Below are 26,487 nucleotides of genomic sequence, written 5' to 3' on the forward strand. Positions count from 1 at the left end.
ACACACACACACACACACACACACACACACACACACACAGGCCCAAAAGGGTGTCGCTTAGACAGAATTCCCAAACGTGTGCTCAATATGTAGTCTAATTGCAGTTTCAACCTCCCCCAGGCATGTAGTCTTAGCCAGTCAGCCAGGAATTTTTTAATCCTCACCAAAGAGTCTGCCACCTGGTCCCTCTCCACACCCCAAAGAAGGATGAGGTAATCTGCATAAGACAACTTGCTTTTCCCCTAGAAAGTGGCTTTGTCTACGACAATCCTTTTCTTCTAATAACTTTTCTGACCCCACTCTCCTTCTGTAAAAGCTTCCATTTTGTAGAACTTCAAGGAGTGCCTCTCTACTTGCTAGAGGAGTAACACTCAATTGATGAATCACTTAAAAAAACCAACTACATCTTCAAATTTACTGGGTTGAATTTTGTTACTTAACACATGCTTCTGTTTCACGGCCTTTCCTCTTGCTATTCCATGTCGGGACCACTCTTCCTCTGCGGTTTGCTTCCTCATTTCTTTAGTATCTCTGTTCAAATGTCAGATGTTCAAAAACACCTGCCCTGACTATTTAAAATACAGACCCCCACCAACTCTTGTGTTCTCCTTGCCTGTTTTATTATTTTTCTTCCCAGCTCTTGTCAGTATCTGACATTTTCTATTTGTTTATTTAAAAATACATATATATTTTTATATTTATTTATTTTTGAGAGAGAGTGAGACAGAGCACAGGCAGGGGAGGGGCAGAGAGAGAGGGAGACACTGAATCCAAAGCAGGTTCCAGGCTCTGAGCCGTCAGCACAGAGCCCCACGCGGGGCTCGAACCCACGAACCCTGAGGTCATGACCTGAGCCGATGTCAGACACTTAACCAACTGAGCCACCCAGGCACCCCTATATTTGTTTATTACTTGTCTCTTTTTACTACAGCATAAGCTCTTTAAAAGGCAGGCATTTTGTTTTGTTCCCTGCTGTTTTCTCATCACTGGGAACTGCCTGGCACATAGTAAAAGCATGGTAAATATTTACTGAATAAATGAATAAGTTAAGTGAAAAAAGCAATATGCACCACTATGTGGTTGGAATGCTACCATGTGTAAAAAGGGAATGATAGATAATACATATAATCATGGCATATGCATCTATACACTCTGGAAAGAGATCTGGGAGGTGAGGGGGTAAGGTAATACATTTTCACTGTACTTTTATGCAGTATTTTTAAAAACCAAGTATACCCATAGTATCTTTTCGAACAATATATAAGAATGTGTGGGACTAGAATATGCCACCCCAGAACATGCCACTTTGAAATAAGAATTATTTCAAGCCGAAAACAACTGAGAAGTAGACACAGAAAAGCTCTCTGCCCTCATCCTTATGAATTTCCCTTTGTGAAGATGTTACCCCCACCCTCTCCATCAGGAAGAGCAGAAGTTAAACAGGAGATAACTCTGGACTTTTATCAAGAGAGGGATCTACATAATAAACCTTACTAAAACAATCCTTCCACTAATTTCTCCCGCTTTACCTCCCTAATAGCCTAAACTGCTTTTCATTGTGTTAGAACTTCTCTACAAATTTAAAATGTATTATCCTTTGTCAGAATGGTATACAAACCTCCAGGCCTCCCCCGCCCAATCAGTGAATCCAGAGGGTAGAGGAAAAACTTCCTCCCTTACAAGGGAAAAAACAACCTAGTTTTGACAATCAACATGTAAAGACAGGAGGGGCTGCCTTAGGGCAGCAATGAGCTCCCCAACCTAGAGGAAATGCGAGGGGTTCCTGCATGACGTGGGAAATTGGAGCAGATGATCGGCTTTCCCCATGTTTGCCACCTAGATGAGGTACACTTAATCACTAGGGTCAGAAACACTGAGAGACTGGCAAGATCCCACAGTTGGGCAGATGAGAAAATGAAAAGTCTTCAGCTGCCAGGTAGACCCGGTGTTCCTCGCTGAATGTACACAGCAGCGCTCACAGAATGTAAACAAATAGCAGACAAGGCCGCTGTGGAATCACAAATATGACAATATTCTCCTCTTCTACCACAAGTGGGTCCTGCTTCCTTCTCAATCATAACCCTGGCTCTGCTCTAATCCTCCCACCTCCTGGGTAAACCAATGAGATACCTAACCATCCAATGGCCCCTGCTTCTCAACTGTATCCAATTCAAAACTGTTCCCCACTTGCTTAAACCCTCCTTACAGGGGCGCCTGGGTGGCGCAGTCGGTTAAGCGTCCGACTTCAGCCAGGTCACGATCTCGCGGTCCGTGAGTTCGAGCCCTGCGTCGGGCTCTGGGCTGATGGCTCAGAGCCTGGAGCCTGTTTCCGATTCTGTGTCTCCCTCTCTCTCTGCCCCTCCCCCGTTCATGCTCTGTCTCTCTCTGTCCCAAAAATAAATAAACGTTGAAAAAAAAAAATTAAAAAAAAAAAAAAAACAAAAACCCTCCTTACAGATACGCAGCACAAACCCAAATCCTACAATAAGCTCTTCCCAATTCCCTCTTAGAGAGATACCTCATGTTTTCTCTGATGTGAATTCTCCTTTGCTGTACATGCTAAATAAATCTGGTATTTTTTTGAGTATAGGTATGTCCCTGAGGGGATTTGATCACGGACTTCATTACAGTCTTCGCTTTCTTTAGGCCAGTCCAGCAGTACCCGAACAGGAAGAAGTAAGGATTTAAGGGTTACCTGAAAGGTTCAGTGACCATGAGGCAACTCCACTTGGGCAGGTATTGAGTGGTAAGGGTGGGGGTCGGGTGAAGAGCTCAGGTAGGAATTAGGAAAGCTTAAGTAATTCTCCTTCCTCTGCCATCAACCTTTTCTGTGGCCTTGGGTAAACCATTTCACTTTGAGCCTTTTTCCATTTCTGTAAAAAAAACAGATTCAGATATTTCTAAGGCTTCTTCCAATCTAAATATTTTAGGATGCCAAACTCTACAGGTTCTTATATTCCCAGGTAAATGTTCCCCTACTTAGTCATTTGTATGACACTCTCCTCTCATCGTTGTTGCCATATCTGCATACCACCTGCACTGTTATATATATAAGTGAAACAGTTCCCAATTTTTTTTCTTAAAATAGACTCCCAGTTTTAACTTAAATTTACCCAGCAAAATTTACATCACTTCTTAAATGGACAACCAGCGTTGCTGAAGCGGCCTCGGCCTGTGTGGCCAACCTAGTAATCTAAACTTCAGCAAACACCCTCAGTCCCACTGATTGGCTGACTCACCTTTTTTGGTATAGAGATCATGCACTCTTTCTAGAAAGGACAGCACTTCTGCAAGTCACGAAACAGAAACCAGACCCCATTGCGGCAATCCCCAGGCACTAAGGAACCAGACCCCCTTGCACAATCTCCCAGAGCAGTGATAACGTCTCTAGCTGGCACGAGCAAGTCTGCACATAATCGAGAAATGTTGGGACCACTGCATTCCCTGTACTGATGACCTGCCCTGAATCCCTTGAAAAATCCCTGGGCCAGGCAGAAACCTCGGCGGAGTCGGCATTTGGAGAAGAGTCTGCCTTCTCCTCAGGTGGCCAGCCTCCTGAATAAAATTCATATTCCTTTCCAAGCAAAACTCACCTTTTGAGTATTGGCCTTTGGAGCCACGGGCAGCCCAACTTGGGGTTCGGGAACACGGCTTGCTACAAATGAACGGATTTCTGCAAGCACACACACTGATCCTAAAACAAAACAACGTTCCTTACCTGGAGATGGGCTTACCTTTTGGAGAGACCTGGAAAACGAAGCCTTCGCTCTGTCAAAAATGGAGGCAAGCGAATGTTAGAAACCTGTTAGGTACTAGCGGCGAACGAAATTTCCTCTTTGGTTTGAAACCGGACTTGCTCACTCTGCCTTTTTCAGCGTTACCTAATGTGTTCATGCACCCAAGACCCTCCCATTTACCCCAAGTGGTATATAGATTCCGCATTTTAAGAAACAACACTCATCTTTCCCCGATTAGCTTGGACTCATCTTTCGGTTCTCAGATTAAATACAAATTCCTCAGAACACCCTTCCAGTGTGTGTAATTTTAACGGATTAAAACACACCCCCAACCACATCATTCTCCCCTCACATAGTAAGCGTTAATAAATAAGCTTTTATTGAAAGGACATTCCCTCATACTACTCCTTCATAGTACTCATCACCGTGTGTCACGGTGCATTTATGTTCGGTGTCAGGCCATAAATTCCTGTGTGTTTTTGTACCTCAGATCTCGACACATAACGGGCTCCCTGTGAATACAAGTGAGGTGAAGGAATAAAGCCTTCACACCTCCTGCCGCTCTGGGCCGCTTTCGCCCCATCTCCCACCTCAGCGCCAGGCGGCGTTAACCCCGCCTTCTCCCTTAGCTCCAGGCCGGTTTAGCCCCGCCTCCTCCCTCACCGCCGGCCGGGTTAGCCCCGCCTCCTCCCTCAGCGACGGGTCAGGTTAGCCCCGCCTCCTCCCTCCCCTCTGGTTCGGTTTAGCCCCGCCTCCCGTATACGGCCAGGTCGATTTAGCTCCGCCTTCTCCCTCTACCAATGACAGAGGCTCTCTCGGGCAGCAGCGGCTGAGGGCGGTGGGCGGGGTCGCTCAATGACGCAACTCGCGCGTTTCCGGCCTGAGAAAACGTCGCGTTTCTGGGGAGACGCCTCGACTGGCAGTTACCACCGCGCTAGAAGCCTACCGACCGGCCGCTTCCATCACCAGGCGTCACCATGGGGGCTGTGCTGGGCGTCTTCTCCCTCGCCAGCTGGGTGAGTCCAGGGTCTGATCTCTCCGTTGGACGTGTAGTTTGGGGGAGGGAAACAGGGAGTCCCAGGCCCAGACTCTGTCGGTCCTTGGCCGGGGGTGGGTGGGCCCAGGCCCTGGGCTGCAGAGAGTATCCGGGGTCCAAATCAAAATCCGTGATTGCCCCTGGAGATTGGGATCACGTGGCTCGCCTTCCGGGTTTGTAGGGGGAACGTAGGAGGCCAGGCCGTCATTGTTTACAATTTCGATTGCCCCGCCCCCGTGAGCCTTCAGGCCTCTGGGTTCCTCTGGAGCTGGGACCTGAACCGCGGAATGACAGTTCGGGGGCGAGGGCGCTCTGCTTTTTTTCGAAGTACCTTCATAAGGTGGCGTCGTTTAATTTTGGGTGGCTTAAACGATATATTTATCCCATAGCATGGATTTGCCAGTGCTACAGAGTATGTGGCAGAGCTGGGATTTTAACCAAGGCCTGTATGCAGTTCTGGTGCAAAGGAAAGAAAGCCTGGTGGATTATTATTCAAAATTGGAAGCCATGGCGTGAACATTTTGAGACCTTGTCCAAGGCATTTATCTCTGGCTTCCTGTAACATGAGGATAATCACTCCAGCGTTCCTCACCTCGAGAGCTGCTGTGAGGATAAAGTGAATAAATTGGGTTGAATCACTTTGTAGGTTGTAAACGGCCTATTTTAAAAAGGAAATTTTAGGATCTAGGGACGAGAATATGGTGAGTTTCCTCATATACTTGACCCTGAGGATCATGATTCTTTAAAATCATTTTTTTGTTTCATAACTTCCCAGCTGATTTTGTTGATCAAGGACTCAATCTCAACTCATTATGCTACCATTTCTTAGGGACAAAGTGTATTTTCCATTTTTTTTTAAAGATTTTAAGTAATCTTTACACCTAGTAGGGCTCCATCTCACAACCCTGAGATCAAGAGTCACATGCTCCTCTGACTGAGCCAGCCTGGCGCCCTTCCATTCTTTAAGGCTGTTGACCTTAAATCGGAAGGGTGTTTAGTCATTTGCAGGTTCCTTGAGAGCAGCGGTTTTCCAATTTTTTGACCTTGACCCAAAATAAGAAATAAATTTTATGTAGTCGATTTAATATGCCCAATTAGACTCAAGTTTCATGAAATAAATTTTACCTTTACCATCTGTTGTACAATTTTTCTTTCACATTAAAACAAATCCTGGTTGAATTTTATGATCCACTAGTGGGTCAGGCTATTTGCAAAATAGATTTAGGAAGAAATATAGTTAAGAAGGTAATTAATTAAGGAGTGATTTGTAATTTGAAACAAAGATGTCTTTTTTTTTTTTTTTTTAATCCTAACAACGTGCAACACATTTTGGCTTTGTTGTAAACTTAAGATTTGAATTGATGCCATCAAAGCATTTCTCTCTATAAATTGCTTTTATATTTTATTCATCCCTTTTGTTCAACAGGAGTAGCAAGAAGTGCAGTGTTGCAGAGAATGGAATGAGGGAAGGGAAGAATAATAGGAAATAAAGTCAGAAAGGTAGCAGGGAGCCAGCCAAATCCTGTAGATAACCCATTGTTTGGTCTTGTAGGATAATTTAAGGACTTTGGCTTTTACTCTTAAAGTGACAGAGGGATCCATTATAGAAAAGAGGAATGATGGGATCTGATCTGTGTTTTAACAAGGTGGTTGTGTGGAGAACAGATGGTAGAAAAGAAAGAGGAGAGCGGGGCGCCTGGGTGGCTCGGTCGGTTAGGCGTCCGACTTCGGCTCAGGTCACGATCTCGCAGTCCGTGAGTTCAAGCCCCGCGTCTGGCTCTGTGCTGACTGCTCAGAGCCTAGAGCCTGTTTCAGATTCTGTGTCTCCCTCTCTCTCTCTGACCCTCCCGCATTCATGCTCTGTCTCTCTCTGTCTCAAAAATAAGTAAATGTTAAAAAAAAATTAAAAAAAAAAAAAAAGAAAGAGGAGAGCAATGTAAAGGAGAAAAAACGTTCTTTGCATCCTCTGTGAGGTTAGTGGTTGGGGGTCTGTGAATTAAACTGACAAAAGACAGATTAGCACAAGAAAAAAGAGCTATGTACACATGCAACACACATATACACAGGATGTTTTTCATCATTCAGTGATTAATAACTCAAAAGGGTAGTTAGAAAATATGGCTTATTATATACCTAACTTAATAGGGGAGAAGAAAAGGGCTTTTATAGGATAGGTTTCTTTAGAGAAGACAGGTGGGTTTTTAGAACAAACAGGAGATAAGGAAGTTTGTGATAATACTTGTTTGTGTAGGTGCAGAGGTCTTTTGTCTTCTTCATGGCCATAAAACTCTTGGAGAGAGAGTTTATGGCAGCTTCATATCCCAGAAGTTGCTGCTTTTAGTTAGATGAAGAAAGCTCCAAGAAGGCTTTTTCCCGTGTCTGTTGAATCTCAAATGTCTTCATCTTAAAATAACCTATACCAACTCTGGCTTCTGAATGGGTCGCTTCAGCAGTGAGACAGGAGCCATTGCAATTAATCCAGGTGAGTGATGATAGTAGTGGCTCAGACCAACATGATAGTTAAGGCTGCTAAGAAGTGGTCAGATTCTGGATATAGGGGCACCTGGGTGGCTCCATCGGTTAAGCGTCTGACCCTCAATTCAGCTCAGGTCATGATCTCACGGTTCATGAGTTCCAGTTCATGAGTTTCAGCCCTGTGTTGGGCTCTGTGCTGACAGTGCAGAGCCTGCTTGGGATATTCTCTCTCTCTCTCTCTCTCTCTCTCAAAATAAATAAATAAAAACTAAAAAAAAAAAAAAAAAAAAAAGATTCTGGATATATATTCTGAGGATAAAGCTGATGTGCTCACAGATTGGGTGATGGTTTTGGAAAAAAAAGAAGGCATCAAGGATGACTCCACGGTTTTTGGCCTGAGTAAGAGGAAGAATAGAGTTGTCATATACTGAGATAGGGAAATGATAATAACAGTAGGACAGCTTTGTTCCACAGATTGAGTACCTACTGTGTAAAGATACAGGAGACAAACAGTAGGTGGTCCCTCCTAAAGGTACTTAAAGTCTCCTGATATTTATAAACAAGTAAGTAGGTATGTTAGCTTGCTAGGGCTCGATAACAAAATACCACAAACTAGGTGGCTTAAGCAACAGAAATTTATTGTCTCTCTGTTTCTGGAGGCTAGAAGTCTGAGATTAAGGTGTCGACAGGGTTGGCGCCTTCTGAGGGTGATGAGAGAGAATCTATTCCATGCCTTTTTCCCAGCTCTGGGTGGTTTGTATCAGTCTTTGATATCCCTTGGCTTGTAGATCTCTGCCTTCGTCTTCAGTTGGTATTCTTCCCATGCTGCATGTCTGTGCTCAAATTCTCCTTTTTATGACACTAATCATGTTTAATTAGGTGCCCACTCTTCTCCAGCATAACATCATTTTAGCTAATTACATCTGCAGTGACTCTGTTTCCAAATTAGGTCACATTCTCCAGTACTGGGGATCAGGACTTCGACATACTAATTTGACACAGTTCAACCCATAACAAACAGTAGGCAGTTATTATGAGATTATCTTATGGGCCAGAAAATAAATAACTACAGAGAGTCAGGAGTGTGTGGATGCAGACAAAATAAACCTGAAGCGATTAGTGTCGTTGTTGACTGTAAAACCTCTGTTCCAGTCGCTGGCTAGCTACAGACCTCTGGGTCTTTTGGCCCAGATTATAGTTAAGAATTGGATACTGAATCTGGGTGATCAATTTCCCATGGTTGTTGTGGTAACAAATGTTAATGGCTACCATGATAATATTGAGCCCCTGCTGTGTCAGGCATTATGCTACTTGCTGGATATCCCTGATACTAGCTCATTCTTCACGCAGTAACTGGGTAGGTGGTGTTAATGCCCATTTTTACAGATGAGAAAACTGGGCTTTTAAGAAGCTTAACGTCTTGCTCCAGATCACACAAAACCATGATAAAGGCCACGCAAGGTACCATCTATAAAAAGTAAAGACTGGGACCATACTGTGAGACCAGCATCCTCTACAATTTTTTTTTTTTTTTAATGTTTATTTACTTTTGAGACAGAGAGAGTCAGAGCATGAACAGGGGAGGGTCAGAGAGAGAGAGGGAGACACAGAATCTGAAACAGGCTCCAGGCTCTGAGCTGTCAGCACAGAGCCCAACTCGGGGCTCGAACTCACAAGCCGTGAGATCATGACCTGAGCCGAAGTCGGACGCTTAATCGACTGAGCCACCCAGGCGCCCTGCAGCCTCTACAATTTACATCTCCTGCTTCTGCTGATGATTCTGACTTTAGCCTGCCCTTGTGATGTGACTTAATGTCACCTGTGAAAGCAATTCAAGCACTTTCCTAATTAAGCCTACATAAAAATGACTCAAATTCTGCCTTCCTCTGGAACGCTCACCAGAGATCCAGGTTACTTTTCTTTTTTTCAATTGAGGTAAAATTCACAGAATATAAAACTAACCATTTTAAAGTGTGTAATTTTGTGGTATTTAGTACATTCACAGTGTTGTACTGTCATCACAACTGTCTAGTGTAGAACATTTTCCTTCCCCAAAGGAGAAGCTCGATTCTCATTAAGAAGTCATTCCCCATTTCTTCACACTCCCCCCCCCCCCCCCCCCCCCCCCCCCCGCCCCATCCAGCCTCTGGAAACTAATGCTTTCCATCTCTGGATTTATTTATTCCAGATATTTCAGATAAATGAAATACAGTATGTGACCTTTAGTGTCTGGCTTCTTTCACTTAGCATGATGTTTTCTAGGTTCACCCATGTCGTACCATATATCAGTACTTCGTTCATTTTTATGACTGAGTAATATTCCATTGTGTGGATATACCACATTTTATGTATCCATTCATCAGTTGATAGACATTGGGTTGTTTCTGCCTTTTGGCAACTGTAAATAGTGCTGCTTTGAACATTCGTGTACAGGCTTTTGTTTGAATACCTGTTTCGGTTCTTTTGGGTGTCTATTTAGGACTGGAATTGCTGGGTCAAATGGTGATTCTGTAAGGACTCTCCAGGTTACTCTCGAAAGGAGCTAAATGGCTCTTGCTAACCTTATTTACGATGATTTCCATGTAATGTTGCTTTATGTTATAATACCAGATTTGGTAACTAGGTTCCTTAAATAGCAAGTGGAGTTAGGTTTTTATTTTTCTCAGTATTTAAAAAAAAAATTTTTTTAACGTTTATTCATTTTTGAGAGAGAGAGAGAGAGAGAGGAGGAGCACAAGTTGTGGGGGGGGGGGGTTGGTGATGGGAGAGAGAGGGAGACACGGAACCCAAAGCAGGCTCCAGGCTCTGAGCTGTCAGCACAGAGCCCGACGTGGGGCCTGAACTCACGAACTGTGAAATCATGACCTGAGTCGAAGTCGGATGCTCAACCGACTGAGCCACCCAGGAGCCCCTATTCTTCTCAGTATTAATATATACTGTTTTTCAATAAAGTATACTCTCTGTGTGAATATAACTAACATATACTGGGCACCTTCCATGTTTTAGGCCTGTGTTGAGTACTCATTTCATACAGCAATGTGTGGGGGAGGAAGATTCTGTTATTGAGTCTATTTTACAGAGGGAGAAATAAGCTAAGCTTATGTAACTTGCTGAGGTAGAGTGACAGAAATAATATTGACTCCAGAATCCGTGCTTTTAATCACTTCCTCCTCCCAGCTATAACTGTCTTCAGGTAAAGCTGCGAAAACCTGGCCGAACTCCTCATCTTCTGCTCTGTGACACTTACGACACGAAGAGGTCCACTGAAAGAGGTCTCACATGGCTGTGGTGTGCTTGTCGCAGGTTCCGTGCCTCTGCAGTGGTGCATCATGTCTGCTGTGTAGCTGCTGCCCCAATAGTAAGAATTCCACGGTGACCCGCCTCATCTACGCCTTCATTCTCTTCCTGGGCGCTGCTGTGTCCTGTATCATGCTGACAGAAGGGATGGAGTCTCAGCTGAAGAAGGTAAGGAGAAGTAACAGTGGCCTTAATGTGCTGGTTATTTGTATTATTTTTACAGTTGGCACAATTTTAGTTGTGATTAACGTCCCAACTTTTCACCATTGTAAAACTCAGTCAAGTTCATTGTAATTGTTGGGTTTTTAAATTACTTTTGGGTATAGTCAAGACATAGACTATGAAAGGGTTAGTCCTTTTCCAGAAATAAAGGTCGTCAGAACGAACATCTTCAGAATCTCATGTCACAACTCAGAGAACGATATTAAAAGAGTGACACGAAAACATTATCTTTCCATGTATGTTTCAGATTTAAACATTTACCTAGACTCGACCTTCACCTGTGGAAGGAGTCAGTTGCCATGAAACTTTGTGGCAAAATGGGAGATAACCTCATCAATAAGAAAAGAGCACTTCACTTTTATTTGCAAAATACAAGTTGTTTCTACTGTTTGGTGATAAGGTTGCAAGTGAATTGGAAGGCAAAAAGTGAAGTCCCACAGGACAGTCTTGCGGTTGTTGAAGCAGTCAGTTTTAGAAATCGAGGCTTTTTTGTGATGGGATAGAATCTTCGTTTAAATGTGGATATTGCCATAACATTGCAATTGCTTTTTCCAGATCCCTGGATTCTGTGAAGGGGGGTTTAAAATCAAGGTGGCTGATATAAAGGCAGATCAAGATTGCGACGTGCTGGTTGGTTATAAAGCTGTATATCGGATCAACTTTGCCTTGGCCATCTTTTTCTTTGTCTTCTCTCTGCTCATGTTAAAAGTAAAAACAAGTAAAGATCCCAGAGCAGCAGTACACAATGGGTATGTACAATTTATTTTATTATTTACTTGCTATATTATGGTGTGGATCCTCCTGTTGAGCAGTTAATGTTGCTATTCGGATGGAAGCAGTAGAGTGTATGAATCGGTGGCCCACATATATTTTTGATCTGTTTCTGACCTATTGTACATGTGAGGTTGTTTCAGTGTTATTTCCAGTTGGAGCTCTGTAGCACAGAGAGGGTAGAGGGGATGAGGAAAATCTTGTCCTTTCTTTTAATACCTTTGTTTCAGGTTCCTAGATTTTTATCAAACACCCGTGAAAACAGTTCACGCACTGTGCCAGGCACTGCACACACACAGACACATACACTTTTTATTGTTAAAAGAGAAAAATGTACCTGATACATTAAACAGTATACAGAAAAATAAACTGGATCACTGATTTACACATCTGTCGTTTTCCATTCCTGACTGCCCCCAGTTCCTCTTAGTTTCAAGTAATTCTTTTTTTTTTTTAATTTATTTATTTTGAGAGAGAGCGAGAATGCACAAATGGGGGAGGAGCAGAGAGAGAGAGAGAAACAGAGAAAATCCCAAGTAGGCCCCACACTTGTCAGCACAGAGCCCAAAGTGGGACTCGAACCCTGGACCGCAAGATCATGACCTGAGCCGAAATCAAGATTCGAATGCTTAAACCGAGCCACCCAGCCGCCCCGGTTTCAAATAATTCTTATTTGAAGACTGAAAGTTCTGTAAACTTTATATGTATCATAATCCCCTTTTTATAGATGCAGTAACTGAACTTCAGAGAGATTGGAGTGTCTGAGATTTCTGAGCCAGTGAGAGTTAGAGGTAGGATTGAAACTCAGGTCTGTCCAGCTCCAAAGCCTGATTCTTTTCACTCTGCCATACAAGGCACTCTTTAAAGATCATGAACTGAAAGCCAGCTTTGGTCCTGGCTTTGCCAGTGATGAACTGTGTGATTGTGGGCACAAGGCACTTAGGTCCTGTATTGTGAAAGAAGGATTAGACAATAACTTTTTCCTGGATCCAATAATTAGTTGCTTCATATTTAGCTAACATTGTTAGTTTAGAATGCCCCAGAATTCTAGAAAAATTCCTACCTTTAATTGCTAAATGTAGGGAAATTCTTAAGTTATGTGTTTTTCTCTTACATCTATGAATGATTTGTTCTCTGGGCTAATGTTTGTCTTTAAATTGTATGAAAGATTGAGTGAAACAGCTTCATATCAAATGGAGGGATAAGCCCAGACAATCATGTTGGAAATGCTGAGTCTTTATTTTTGCATTTCAGAAATTCACTTTTCTCAGCATAAGAGCAAAAATTAACATTTCATAAATGCACTTTTTTATATTTTAATAGGTTTTGGTTCTTCAAAATTGCTGCCATTGTTGGTATCATGGTTGGCTCTTTCTACATCCCTGGGGGCCATTTTGCCACAGGTATGCTACTAAGGGGGTTAATCATAATATACACAGACTCTACAAATGATGGAGTTTAAGCTACATTTTCATTACTGGTTTTGCAGAACTGGCAATTGAATGAAGTGGTATTCAACTATATGACTCAGTACTAATATTAAGATAGTAATTAATTGTATAAACCCAGGAGGCATTCAGCCCACTTCTCAGCTGGAACCATATTTTGCCAGTGTCTTAATATAGCTTACCTTCTCACTTGGCAGTACTAAGTTAATCAGAGAGCTTGTCAACATAGGGACCTGTAGGAACTCATATGTGCTCATATCCCTGTCTTAATCTGCTTTCTTACCATAACATCAAGTGACTTCTGTGGATTTCCACTGTGATTTTTTTTTCCCCTTGTAAAATAAAGGAAAATGCTTATTGTACCATTTGGAATGTCAGATCCCAGGCTCCCCTTGGCACAAGCTAGAACAAGTTTTAAAAGGTCTGAAACCCAACATAACACTTCTCAGAGAATGCCTTTGAGTTTGGATTTGGAATAATTTTACTGTGCTGCTGGAGACAGAATATTCTTTACCACCTCTTACTTGAATTGAAATTGTTTTAAAATGTTGGACAGTGATATTCTGAAATGTTACTCCTGTGGTTAAGAATACCTTTGTTCTTTTGCTTTGTAGCCTGGTTTGTTGTTGGCATGGTAGGGGCCTTTTTGTTCATCCTCATCCAGCTAGTGCTGTTGGTAGACTTTGCTCACTCTTTGAATGAATCATGGGTAAATCGAATGGAAGAAGGAAATCCAAGGTGTTGGTATGCTGGTAAGTATCTGAACTCACCTATAAGAGCCATACTGCATTATGCTACATTAAACACAATGTACGTTAGACACTATTAACTATAGAGAACCAACTGAGGGTTGCTGGAGGGGAGGTAGGTGGGGGAATGTGCTAAATGGAGGCGGGCATTAAGGAGAGCATTTGTGTTGAGCACTGGGTATTGTATGTAAATGATGAATCACTAAATTCTACTAGAATTACCATATATGTTGTTATCATATATTGTCATATATGTTAATAACTAGAATTTAAATAAAAACTTGAAACAAAAAAATAAATAGGATGTGCAGTAAAAATCTTCGTTGATTTAAATATATAAACTTCCAAATGAGAGCTGACTTTTTAAAAACTACAGTTTTCCAGTTGAGTCAGTTCTTTTTTTTTTTTTTTTTTTAATTTTTTAACATTTATTTATTTTTGAGAGATAGAGAGAGGCAGAGCATGAGCAGGGGAGGGAGAGAGAGAGAGAGAGAGAGAGATACAGAATCTGAAGCAGGCTCCAGGCTCCGAGCTGTTTGTTAGCACAGAGCCCGACGCAGGGCTCGAACTCAAGAACTGTGAGACCATGACCCGAGCTGAAGTTGGAGGCTTAACCGACTGAGCCACCCAGGCGCCCCAAGTCAGTTCTGAATTGTATACATTACTAGAAGGAGGAAGCACAGGTAACATAAATCATTGGCTTCTCTCAATTCATTTATTTTGAGATTTATAATGTAATTAGATGTGTTTAGATAAACAGTTGTATATAGTGATGTAGTTTTGGTTTTGATTTCCTTGTTGCCATAGACGGGATTCAGGTGGGTTATACATACAGGTCATCTGCCCACATCCCTCAGGCAGATAGAAGTGAACAGTCCTTACTGCTTTATTCAGAATATGACTCACACCCCTTGTAAAAGCTTTCTGGTAGAAAAAGGGCACTTAAAATTTCTAGGGTGGAAATAGGATATACAGCTTGTAACAATGGGGTGGGAGTTGAGTTCTCTCCTTACTAGGGGCAATGACCCAGCCATACCTCATTTAAAAAAAATAGTAGTTGTGAGATTCCCAGCTCCTGCCCCTCCACCCATTATAAAAGTAATAGCGAGGCGCCTGGGTGGCTCAGCCGGTTAAGCGTCTGACTTGGGCTCAGGTCATGATCTCACAGTTTGCAGGTTTGAGCCCCACGTCAGGCTCTGTGCTGACAGCACAGATTCTGTGTCTCCCTCTCTCTCTGCCCCTCCCCCACTCACACACTGTCTCTCTCTCAAAAATAAAATAAACACTAAAAAAATAAAAAGTAATAGCTGCTCTGTGTCAAGAACTCGGAAAACCAAAAATCACAAAAGAAAACATTCCCCCATAATCCAACTCTTCAGTAATTAATACTCACTGTTAACATACTAGTCTATGTCTTTCCAGACTTTTTTTTTTTTTAAGTTTATTTATTTATTTTGAGAGAGAGGGAGAGAGAGAATTCCAAGTGGGCTCCATGCTGTCAGTGCAGAGGCCAGCACAGGCCTCAATCTCATGAACCAGTCTCACGAATCATGAGATCATGACCTGAGTCGAGATCAAGAGTCAGACACTTAACCAACTGAACCCCTCAGGTGCCCCTCTATTTACTTCCATTTTTTATAATTCATTTGGACTCACTCAACTTTAGAAGAATTTGATAATGAGCTGAGCATTTGCCATACTTTGGAGTAACTAAAAAGTAGAGAAATCTTGCATGTTCTTATGGAAAAACATTAGGAACTATGCTAATAATTTAATATACATTATCATTTGATAGTAATATATACATCATTTAATTTTAAACATGCAAAATCCATGGAGATTATGATAAATGGAAACTAGTTTTCTCAAATAAGTCTGCTGTGAATTAAGTATAAGTTAATTGAGCTCAATGTTGCTGTAGTTGGTCTGAGCATACTGTTACTCTGTCATGTTTTCTAATTTTCAGAGTTACACAGCTAATTGTTGATTGTCCATGTGAACAGAAAGGAATATTATTTTAGGTACTTAAAAAGAGCAAATATACCACTTTCCCACAATGATGTGGTCTCACAGTGACAGGAAACAGGTTTATGTGGCCAGTAGCTGCAGAGGACAAACATCATAAAAGATGCCTGTCCATTGTTTTCTGCTAACACCATCCCTGGCATCTAGCTTACTGGACCTCAGCCAGTTTGACAGCCCAGAAGTTTTGTAGGTTCCTAAGAAAGGCTTGTAATGAACATTACTTTGCATACAGTTGGAGTTTACTCTAGCTGGAATGATCACATGTCTGGTTTTTCAACCCATGGAATCAAGTAAGGTAGTCTAGGAAGTGAATTCAGTTGCTTGGTGGATTTTTGAATTTAACATTGAGCTGCCTCTAATGCTGTCTGAAACATCAGCCTTGGGTCTTCTGTAATTTTTCTGTAAGATGTTGACCACCCTAACAATAAAATAATGTGTCTTTATTTTTATATGGAGTAGAAGACAATTGGTCTTCATTAGAAAAGTTTATTACAATCACGAGCATTCATGTTGGCTTCCCTTTTTCTAGCTTTACTCTCAGTCACAAGCATCTGTTATATCCTGTCAGTCGTGTTTGTCGGGTTATTCTATACATACTACACCAAACCGGATGGCTGCACGGAGAACAAGTTCTTCATTAGTATTAATTTGGTCCTTTGCGTTGTGGTTTCTGTTATATCCATCCACCCAAAAATTCAGGTATGGTCTTCTGCTTCGTCCTCCTGTGACAGATTTTTAATTAATGCTAAACTTTAACTGACATAATCTTTTATGTGAGTTTATGTTTAAGATTATGTACTTAAATATTTTCCCATATTATGATGAAGTCTTTATAATTATAACTTAGTAACTGTAAAGTGTGCCATTGAGTGAATAATTTCCCTGTCATTTAAAAAAAAAAAAAAACAACCCTAGGTAACCTGAAAATTTATAGCTCTTATAAAATACTTTACATTGTGAGTGATTCTTAGGAAACCTTAGCCAAGATATTAAACTAGAAAATCATTGCTTTTAGTATTTAAAAATAAAACTCAAGTGTGCAAGTTTCACCATTTAAAAACCATACTTAAAAAATTCGTAGAGTTGTAGATGAGAAATATGAAAAGAATATGAGACATCGCCTCTCCTTTCAAAAATGAAAAAGCTGAAGTTGCAGAGAGATGATGGATCACCTGGTAGCTAAACTTAGATTCTCCTACACCAAGGGACTAGTAAATCAAGCCCCTGTGGGATATACAGGAATTCCAGGACTATGACATCCGTTGAGAACCAATAGTACATGGTTCCTCTTTCTCGGGTCTTTTTCAGGCTAACTCAGACTGACAGGTTACCTTTCATCTTTCAGCTGTCAAGTAGAATCAGCAGGTTCTCAGTTAATAGTATTTCAGGGGAGCCTAGGGAAATCCACTGGGTTTTAGGAAGCCAGCCCTTGCAGTTCCTGTGGCATTGTTTTCTTTTTGATTTCACAGGAACACCAGCCTCGTTCTGGTCTCTTGCAGTCCTCTCTCATCACCCTGTACACCATGTACCTCACCTGGTCAGCCATGTCCAATGAACCTGGTAAGGGAATGTCGATAGCACATTCATTTGATGAGAAGAAAGTAGGAAATTACTCTTGGCAGGTGCAAAACTAGAGGTAGAGCAAACATTAAACAGGCGAACAAACAAAAAAGTTCACTCCAGTGTACAGTGTTCACTATGATGCAGATACTTACATTTCAAGTTTTATTCTTCATGTCTGTTCTTAGCTGTTCATAGCTGATAGCCTGAAGGACCACAGTCCTTTATACAGTCTAAGCTTTTCCCTGAACTTAGACTAAGTCAGACTAGTTAAGAGTTGGACAAGGCAACATTGTTTTGGCCCTCTGTAGCATTTTTTAATTGAATTTCACTTTGGTGTTAAAGCTCTAGAAGAAATGACTGTGAGAAATCTCCTTTGCATTGTGTCTCACTTAATAGGGTATTCTGTGGACTTGTTTTAAAGGAAAACAGTTACTGCAGACCTTGCAATGATGACTCAACTTACTGTTTTTGTACTCCTATTTAACTATGTAAAAACAAAACTAAGGAAAAATTCCTTGCGCTTAAAGCCTTTGTAAAACTAGAGACGCAAAAAGATTTGCCAGTAAACTTCAAAATCTGTAAAATGAAGATTGACATTTATGAAATTTGACAAATATTTTGTTGCATCTTTTTTTCTAAAACTAAGTCACTGATTGCAACACAAATATGTCTAAGTTTCCAGGTTCTTTTAAGTATAGCAGTCTGATGCTATACATCATGACTGAATAAATGTGTGAGCATATCCCTCAAATCGTTTCCTGGAACAAGAAGAGTTCTAAGGATAATAAATTTTCCATTTTCAGATCGTTCCTGCAACCCTGGCCTGTTCAGCATTGTTACACACATGACCGCACCAACTTTGGCTCCTGGAAATTCAACTGCTGTAGTCCCTACCTCTGGTCCGCCCTCAAAGAGTGGGCATTTTCTGGATCTAGAGAATTTTATTGGGCTGGCAGGCTTTGTTCTCTGCCTTTTGTATTCTAGGTAAGTTAAAAAGTACTTGGGACAAGATTCTTAGGACAGTTAATAATAGAGCAAAGAAGCTATTTTCTTTTCAAAAAGCAGTGTGAGGAATTAAAAACAACAATTTAACTCTTCTTTATGGGAAGCCCTTGACTCGCCTCAGTTACCCAGCCATGGATATTTCTTAAAGCCCAGTAAATTGTCTCATCAAATAATTCCTTCCAAACTGACATAGAGATACCTTCTCTTTCACTAGAGGATAAAGTCTTCATCTGACCCTAGATCAACTAGAGTAATGGCTCTGGTTGATATTTTTTTGTAAGAAAATCTTTATTTCCTGATCATTGTAAAAAAAATAAACAATTACAGAGGTGCCTGGGTGGCAGTTAAGTCAGTTAAGTGTCCGACTCTGGATCTCAGGTCATGATCTCACAGCTTGTGAGTTCGAGCCCTAAGTCGGGCTCTGCACTGTCAGCGCAGAGCCTGCCTGGGTTTCTGTCCCTCCCTCTCTCTGCCTAACCCTCTCCCTCTCCCTTTCTCCCTCACTCCAACCCCCCCACTCCCATGCGTGCACGCACACTCACTCTCTCTCTCTCAAAATAAACTTAAAAAAAAAACACAAAAAACAGAATTCTGTTACAGCTAATTTTAAAGTCTCTAGTTAATCCAAGAGCTCAGATATAACCTATTTTAGCACTTTGCACTCCTATATACGTAACATTGGAATAAGCAAATGTATAGATAAAAGGTGATTCATTTCTTACCCATTTTTGTTGGTATTTTCTGCATAATAGCATATGTTATTTTAATAATTAAAAATATGAGGTAAAAGTGGGCAAGGATATATTTATGTAAATTAACAACAAGTGAGAAAAGTATAAAGTGGAGAATGAAAGTATCCTCACTCCAAATTTACCTCTTCCATGGTTAACATTATATGGTACATAATAGTTCACTTTTCCCCTTTGCTTATACTTAAGTGTCTGTCAATCTATTTGTATCTGTAGAATTATACACAGTTTTATATATAGTTATATACATGACATCACTTGATAAATAATAACTTAAAATCAATTAGGGATGTACCATATAAATACATGTAGTATTCTCAGATATGAACGTTGTTGTTATAATTTGGACAGCTTTCCACATTTTGTGTAGATTTATCTTTTTTTTTTTTTTTTTTTTTTTTGATGCTTGCTTAAAATACGGATTGACACACTACAGCCCTTGTGCTGGCTGCCTATTCTTGCGAATAAAGTTGTATGGGAACACAGCTGTGCTCATGTGTTTGTTATATTGTCTGATCTTTTTGGTTTGTTTTGCTTTTGGCCTAACGTGTTGTGTATTGCTTTTGAGATATAATTTCCATACTATAAAATTCACCCTTTTAAATTATACTACTCAGGTTTTTAGTCTATTCACAGGATTGTGCAACCATCACCACAATCAGTTTTAGAACATTTTATTTTGCCAAAAGAAACCATGCTTATTAGCAGTCACCTTTCTATTCCCTCCCGCTCCAGTCCTTGGCAGAAATGAATCTCCTTTTGTCTCTGTAAATTTGCTTATTCCAATGTTTCGTATATATGGAATCATAAAATATGTGGTCTTTTGTGACTGTTTTTTTTTACTTAGTATAATGTCTTCAAGGTTCATCCATGTTATGACATATCAGTACTTAATTCCTTTTTATTGTTGGAAATAATACTCTGTTGTGTGCATATATACCACATTTTGTTTATCCTTTATCAGTTGATGGACGTTTTGGGGTTGTTTCCACTGTGGGACTAGCATGAATAATGCTGCTATGAATATATGTGTGCAAGTTTTTTGTGTGGATGTACACTTTAAATTTTCTAGGATACATACCTAGTTGTAGAATGGCCGGGCTGCCAAAGTATTGTCTAAAGTGGCTACATCATGTTACAGTCCCAGCAGCAATGTATGAGTCTTCCAGTTTCATCAGTTCTTAATCAAAATACTGTAATTGTCTTTTTTTTTGTTGTAGCCATTCTAGAGGATGTGAAGTGGCATTCCATTACGGTTTTGATTTGTGTTTTCCCAGTGACTAATGATATTGAGCATTCTTTTCATGTGCTTGTTAGCCATTTGTATATCCTGAAGAAATGTCTGTTTAGATCTTTTGCCTACTCTTAAATTGGGTTATTTGTCTTTTTATTGTTTTTATATATGACTTGAGTAAGGGGTCCAGCTTCATTCCGTCATGTGTGGGTATCTACTTGGCTCAGCACCCTTTGTTGAAAAGACCATTCTTTCCAACATTGAGTTGTCTTGGTATCCTTGTCAAAAATCCATTGACCATAAATGTAATGGTTTATTTCTGGACTTGTAATTCTGTTTCATCGATCTGTGTATCTATCCTTATTCTAGTACCACACAGTTTTGATTACTGTAGCTTTGTACTAAGTTCTGAAATCAGGAAGCGTGAGTCCTCCAAATTTGTTCTCTTTCAAGATTGTTTTGAATATTCTGAGTCCCTTGCATTTCTATGTAAATTTTGGGTTTAGCTTGTCAGTTTGAGATTTAAATAAGGATTGCATTGAATCTGTTCGTCAACTTGGGGAGTATTACTATCTCAACACTATTAAGGCTTCTAGTTTATAACATAGGATGTTTCATTTAAGTCTTCAGTTTCTTATCAGTGGTTTAGAGTTATTAGCATACAAGTCTTAAGCATCTTTTTTTGCATTTCTAAGTATTATAAGTTCGATTTTTTTTTAATTAAAAAAATTTTTTAATGTTTATTTTTGAGAGAGAGAGAGAGAGAGAGAGAGTGAGTGGGGGAGGGGTAGAGAGAAGAAACACAGAATCTGAAGCAGGCTCCAGGCTCTGAGCTGTCAGCACAGAGCCTGATGCAGGGCTCGAACTAACAAGCCATGAAATCATGACCTGAACTGAAGTTGGATGCTTAACCAACTGAGCTACCCAGATGCCCCATAGGGAGATTGTCTTCTTAATTTGTCTTTTAGGTTGTTCATTGTTAATGTATAGACATAGAATTGTTGTATATTGATCTTGTGTCCTGCAAGATTATTTATTGATTCTAATAGTATGTGTATTCCTTAAGGTTTTCCATGTACAAGGTCAAGTTATCTGCAAGTAGAGATCATTTTACTACTTTTCCAATCAGGATGCTTTTATCCTTTTCTTGCCTAATTACTCTGACTCGAACCTCCAGTACCACGTTGAATAGAAATGGGGACAGTAGACTACCTGTCTTGTTCCTGATCTTAGCAGGACAGCTTTTAGTCTTTCACTATTAAGCATGTCTGCTCTGGGTTTTTCATAGATGCCCTTTATCAGTTTGAGGAAGTTCTCTATTCCTAGGTTGAGTGTTTTTATCAGGAAAAGGCATTATTAGATTTTAGTCAAATGCTCTTCCTATGTCTGTTGAGATGATTGTGTGGTTCTTGTCCTTTAGTTGTATGTACTTTTTTTTTTTTTTTTAATTCAGTCATTTAACACACAGTTAGCATCTGCTGTTAGAAACGCAGAGATGACTACGGTCGTTGTTGTTGAGGAGTTCTAGGACTAGCAAGAAAGACAGGCATGGTAAGTGCTACAGCAGAGGGAAGCATAAGGAGCTGTGGGATTTTAACCCAGCCTGGTGATGAACTGATGTCAGGGAAGGCTTTCTAGAAGATGTGGCATATAGAGAACTGAAGGATAAGTAAGTTAGCTGGGAGAAAGTTTGTGGGTGGTGTATTCCAAGCATAGAAGAGGCACTTGTGAAGTCATGGAAGCAGACATTGAGAGCATAGTGAAAACTCCTAAGCAGTTAAGCCATCAAGTAGTAACTGATAAAAGTACTTTTTTTTTTTTTTAAGATTTTATTTTTAAGTGATCCCTACATTGAATGTGGGTCTTGAACTCACAACCCTGAGATCAAGAGTCGCGTGCTCTACTGAGTAAGCCAGCCAGGTGCCCCCACCCCTGCTGTCTTGTGATGACAGGTAGCCCTCCAGAAGGCCTTCAGTCCCCAATAGTAGTTCAGGAATAACCGTCATGTATATAGGCCAATGGCAGCAATTCACCTCCTAGCCCCTTCCTGATTTGTCTTCTTTTGGATCACTTTCCAGCATCCGCACTTCCAACAATAGCCAAGTAAGTAAGCTGACCTTGTCAGGAAGTGACAGCGTGATCCTCCGTGATACAACCACCAATGGTGGCAGTGATGAAGAAGATGGACAGCCTCGGCGGGCTGTGGACAATGAGAAGGAAGGAGTGCAGTACAGCTACTTCTTATTCCACTTCATGCTCTCCTTGGCTTCCTTGTACATCATGATGACCCTGACCAGTTGGCACAGGTAGGAGGCACAGACTAACCAGGTGGAAGACCACTTGGCCCCCTTGAAAATCTCCATCCATTGCTTGACCCCAGAACCCCCTTGTCTTGTCCATATCATGAAGTTGTGTTCAGTGCTCTTTTCTGAAGTGCCTTTGAGTTTTTCTCCTATTGGATTTAAAATCCAGTTGGAGTTCTTACAGTACAAATCATGGAGACCCCTTCCAGACTTGAGTTACTTGAGAGAGAAAATCATGACATAAAGCAGCCTGACCCATCTTTGTTTACTAATTTACCTCTGTATGTGGCCATATAGAGTATTCCGGTCAAAGTAATGATGTGATACAGAAGGCAAGTTTGAGGGATGCCATTTCAATGTAGACTTTTGCCAATATCTAGAATAGCTAGACGTTCCTAAAGAACTTTGCTCAGGGGATACGGTAGTCCGAGTTCTTCGTGCTAGCAAGAAGATAAAAGCTCTTTGAGAGGCAGAGTCCCCTGCTTATAAAAAAGTAATAATAGCAGCTTTCTCAAGTTCCTCCTAGAACCTTACTAGAGAGTAGTGTCAGCCTCCTCCTTGGCTTTGGCCAGGGGGCTGCTGGATACTGATAACAGGCTCCTTTACTTGACTGTCTTCTGTTTTCTTAGCCCCGATGCAAAGTTCCAGAGCATGACCAGCAAGTGGCCAGCCGTGTGGGTCAAGATCAGCTCCAGCTGGGTCTGCCTCCTCCTTTATGTCTGGACCCTTGTGGCTCCACTCGTCCTCACCAATCGTGACTTCAGCTGAGCCTCTGAGAATTCATAAAGGTCTGCTTTGCTGAAAGCCCATATCTATTTTACTTTTGCTTCAACTAAAATATTAAGTGAACAGTTTGCAAATTTGACTATATCCAGGTTTGTATCAGAGGGCAAGATAGAGTAATGCTTGATGCAGGATCTGAACTTTTCATTTATATGTATATTATGTTTATTTGTAAGGATATATCGCAAAGGGAACATTTTGCGTTTTAAAGTGAACCACAGCTGTGCTGTGAAGAGTTCTTTATTGAGACCTATAGGATCCTACAACTTTGATTTAAAATGTAAGAAAAATGTTGGATATTTGAGGCCAATCGTTAATATATTTCTATTGCAGTATCCTTAAAAAGCAAAAAACGAACACAAAAACCACCATTTCTATGACGGGTTTCCTCTGTGAAGTCTTTACTTGTGTGATGCAAACACTCTGTTCGGTCCTTAAACCCCTACTATGTGTAGCATCATAGTACTTGGGGAGGAGTGTGTGTGCGGGTCCTTCCCCAGAAGAGCAGGGTGGCTGACGTGACTACTGCTTCTACAGCTTGAGTTTGTTCAATTCGTGTTTTACACTACAGCATTGATGCTGCGCGATTATAGCTTTGCCAGAAGTGCTTTCTATAAGCGCTTTGTAGGTTTGGTTAAAATGAAGATTCACTTGGGAAAACAGTGCGACTTTAGGTCAATGTACCTATCTTGTTATATGAGTATGTAAAAGTAAATGCATGTGAATTCATTATATTTGCACTATAAAGTTATTTGATTAAAATGGAGACTTAAGCTTTGAAGGATCCCCCCCCCCCTTTTTTTACAGCTTTTATGAGTTAGCAGCCATCCTATATTTTTTAGACCTATATGGGCAGTCGGATTTATCAAGCATTGAGCAGAATGTGCCTGTCCCTTCTAAAACGTAAGGTCTGGCTAGTAAGTAAAGGCTTGAACTCATCCAAAAATTGTACTAATAATCTTCCCTGGGTAAGACACTTGCATAGATGAGAGACAAGGCAGGCAGGCACCGTCAGGAAACTTCTTCAGGAGAGGTAGCACACAAGGAGGTAGAATAGAACGGTCTGTTCCGTACCAGGCTCTGTCAGGTTCGAGGATACAACTTTACTCGTGACAGACACCAGCTCTGCCATCTTGGACTTAAAGTTTAGAGGAGGGCAAAAATGAGCTGACAGGTGTACAGCATGGTGTGATTAGTGCTGTGATTGAGGAATTGCGGAGAACCCAAAGGAGAGGTGCCTGGGGTGATGGGTGGGGGGGGGGGGTTGTCCTGGTAGGCTTCCTGGAAGAAGTGGCATCTAGGCCAGGGATTGTTAGGAGCTAGCTGAGAGAGAATTGGAGAAGTGGGCTGGCATTGCCGAGGGGTAGACAGAACTGCACGTCAAAGGCAGGGAGATGAAAACCCATTCGGTAAGGCTGGAATGGGGAGAAGAGGCAGGGATTGGGTCACGAAGGGGTTCGCAACCCACACTGAAGAGTTTGAACCTTACACTGAGAGCAGCAGGGAGCATATTCATAGTGACGTAAACAAATGGTCTTCAGTCACTGCGGCTGACACGTAGAGAAGGCATTTAGAGATGAGACCGGGGCAGGCCACGTACCATTTGAAACAGAGGAGTGAAAATGAGGATGGGGAGAAATCGACAGCTGAGCTACTCAGTAATTAAAATTTTAAAACTGGCAATTGATTAGATACAGGGAGAGGCAGATTCTGGAGTGATGCTGGTTTCAATCTTCTGAGTCCGTGGGGTTCCATTTCTATGGTGAGAGACAAGAAGAGGAACAAATTGTACCAGAAGGGTGGAGTTGGTCCCTTAAGAATGGCTAAGAACATAGGCTTGGAAGTCAGACTGTTGGGGTTTGTATCCAGCTTTGCCATTTCTGTCTGTCAAACTGGGCGGCTAATATTTATTGAGTACATACTATGCTTTATGACCTTGGGCCGGTGACTATCTGTGTGACTCTGTCTGAGCCTCAGCATTTTCCTCGTTTGAATAAAAAATAGTACCTAGTACATAAGATTGTTTAAAAGTGTAAAGTTACTCTGCAAAGTGCTCAGTGCATTGTAAACACTCGAGTGGTAGCTGCTGGTCTGGCCGTGGGCTAAAATGAGACTAGACAGCATTCACAGGTGAGAGGTGTTCAGCCACGGTCTGACGGAGGCCAGATTTAAGGTGTTCTTACAGAGTTAAACAGGTAGGACACAAAGGGCACAATCTCAGTTGGGATGGAGGTTGGGGGATGGGGTAGGGAAGCAGCACTTGCCAGGAATTGTTGGAACCACCATGTTTTAAAAGAGTGCTTTCTATCAAGGTATAGAGATAGAGTAGCAAGGGAGTTGGGGGGCAAAAAGGGGGGGTTTAGCCCTTTGCTTTGCCAGTGTATAGCAGACACCCCACTTTTCCTTAATAGCAAGGATAGCCAGATTAAGACCTTTAAAGGTCCCGAACGTCAAAAACATGACGGTGTAACATCCCCACCTTATGTAATGCAAAATAAAGCAATACTAAATTGTAAAATAAGTGTAACAGAGTCCAATAAAGTTCTTATTTTTTCTCATGATGATAACTTTGATATTAATTTGAAATAACAAATTTCCTTTGAAAATTAGGGAGCAGTATCCCTGTTTGCTTGGCTGTACTCTAAGAATAACTTGGCCTGTTGCTAGGAAACCTGGTATTACTCAAGACTCAAGTGAATTGTACACGTGAGTGCTGAATTATACATAAGCATAAATAATGTCAGCATGTTGAAGAAGCCCAGGATCATACTTGAAACAGGAGAGTATTTCGAATCATCGGATCAGACAGTAAAAGGCACGCACAGCCTGGCTCTAACCATCAAGAGAAACTGGGCTCCAGTCTGACTACCTGGTTTTGAAACCCAGCTCCGCTACTTGACTTGCTGTGTGTCCTTGGGCAAGCTGCTTAACTTCTCTGTACCTCGTTTCCCTCCCTCTGTACCTCCTTCTCTGTACCTCGCAGTACTATTACTTAATTAAGTATGCTTAAAGGTTAAATGAAGTTATCTATGTACAACACTTAACGTAATGGATGCCCAGCGCTTACTGGCACCAGGAACTGTTAGCTAT

The 26,487-nt window shown here is 41.2% G+C and overlaps 2 protein-coding genes across 2 annotated transcripts in view; one reads left to right on the forward strand and one right to left on the reverse strand.

Annotated features, from left to right (window-relative positions):
- The window catches only part of PKIG (cAMP-dependent protein kinase inhibitor gamma), a 99,224-nt gene extending 94,932 nt beyond the window's left edge, over positions 1-4,292 (reverse strand). Inside the window, exons 1-3 of the mRNA XM_045444491.1 lie at positions 4,223-4,292; positions 3,735-3,768; positions 2,696-2,873 (exon numbers count right to left, since the gene is read on the reverse strand). The gene's annotated coding sequence lies outside the window, so the exon portion shown is untranslated. The remainder of the gene's footprint in view (positions 1-2,695; positions 2,874-3,734; positions 3,769-4,222) is intronic.
- A 294-nt stretch (positions 4,293-4,586) lies between these two features.
- Positions 4,587-25,958, forward strand: SERINC3 (serine incorporator 3). The gene is made up of 10 exons (XM_045444494.1): positions 4,587-4,753; positions 10,552-10,713; positions 11,323-11,516; positions 12,862-12,941; positions 13,601-13,738; positions 16,290-16,459; positions 17,230-17,320; positions 18,127-18,307; positions 22,390-22,617; positions 23,244-25,958. Exons 1-10 carry the CDS (start codon positions 4,715-4,717, stop codon positions 23,380-23,382), a joined length of 1,422 nt encoding a protein of 473 aa, XP_045300450.1. The 5' UTR covers positions 4,587-4,714; the 3' UTR covers positions 23,383-25,958.
- Positions 25,959-26,487: the final 529 nt, after the last annotated feature.

This window comes from Leopardus geoffroyi, chromosome A3 (genome assembly GCF_018350155.1).
Source record: "Leopardus geoffroyi isolate Oge1 chromosome A3, O.geoffroyi_Oge1_pat1.0, whole genome shotgun sequence".
NCBI classification, from domain to species: domain Eukaryota; kingdom Metazoa; phylum Chordata; class Mammalia; order Carnivora; family Felidae; genus Leopardus; species Leopardus geoffroyi.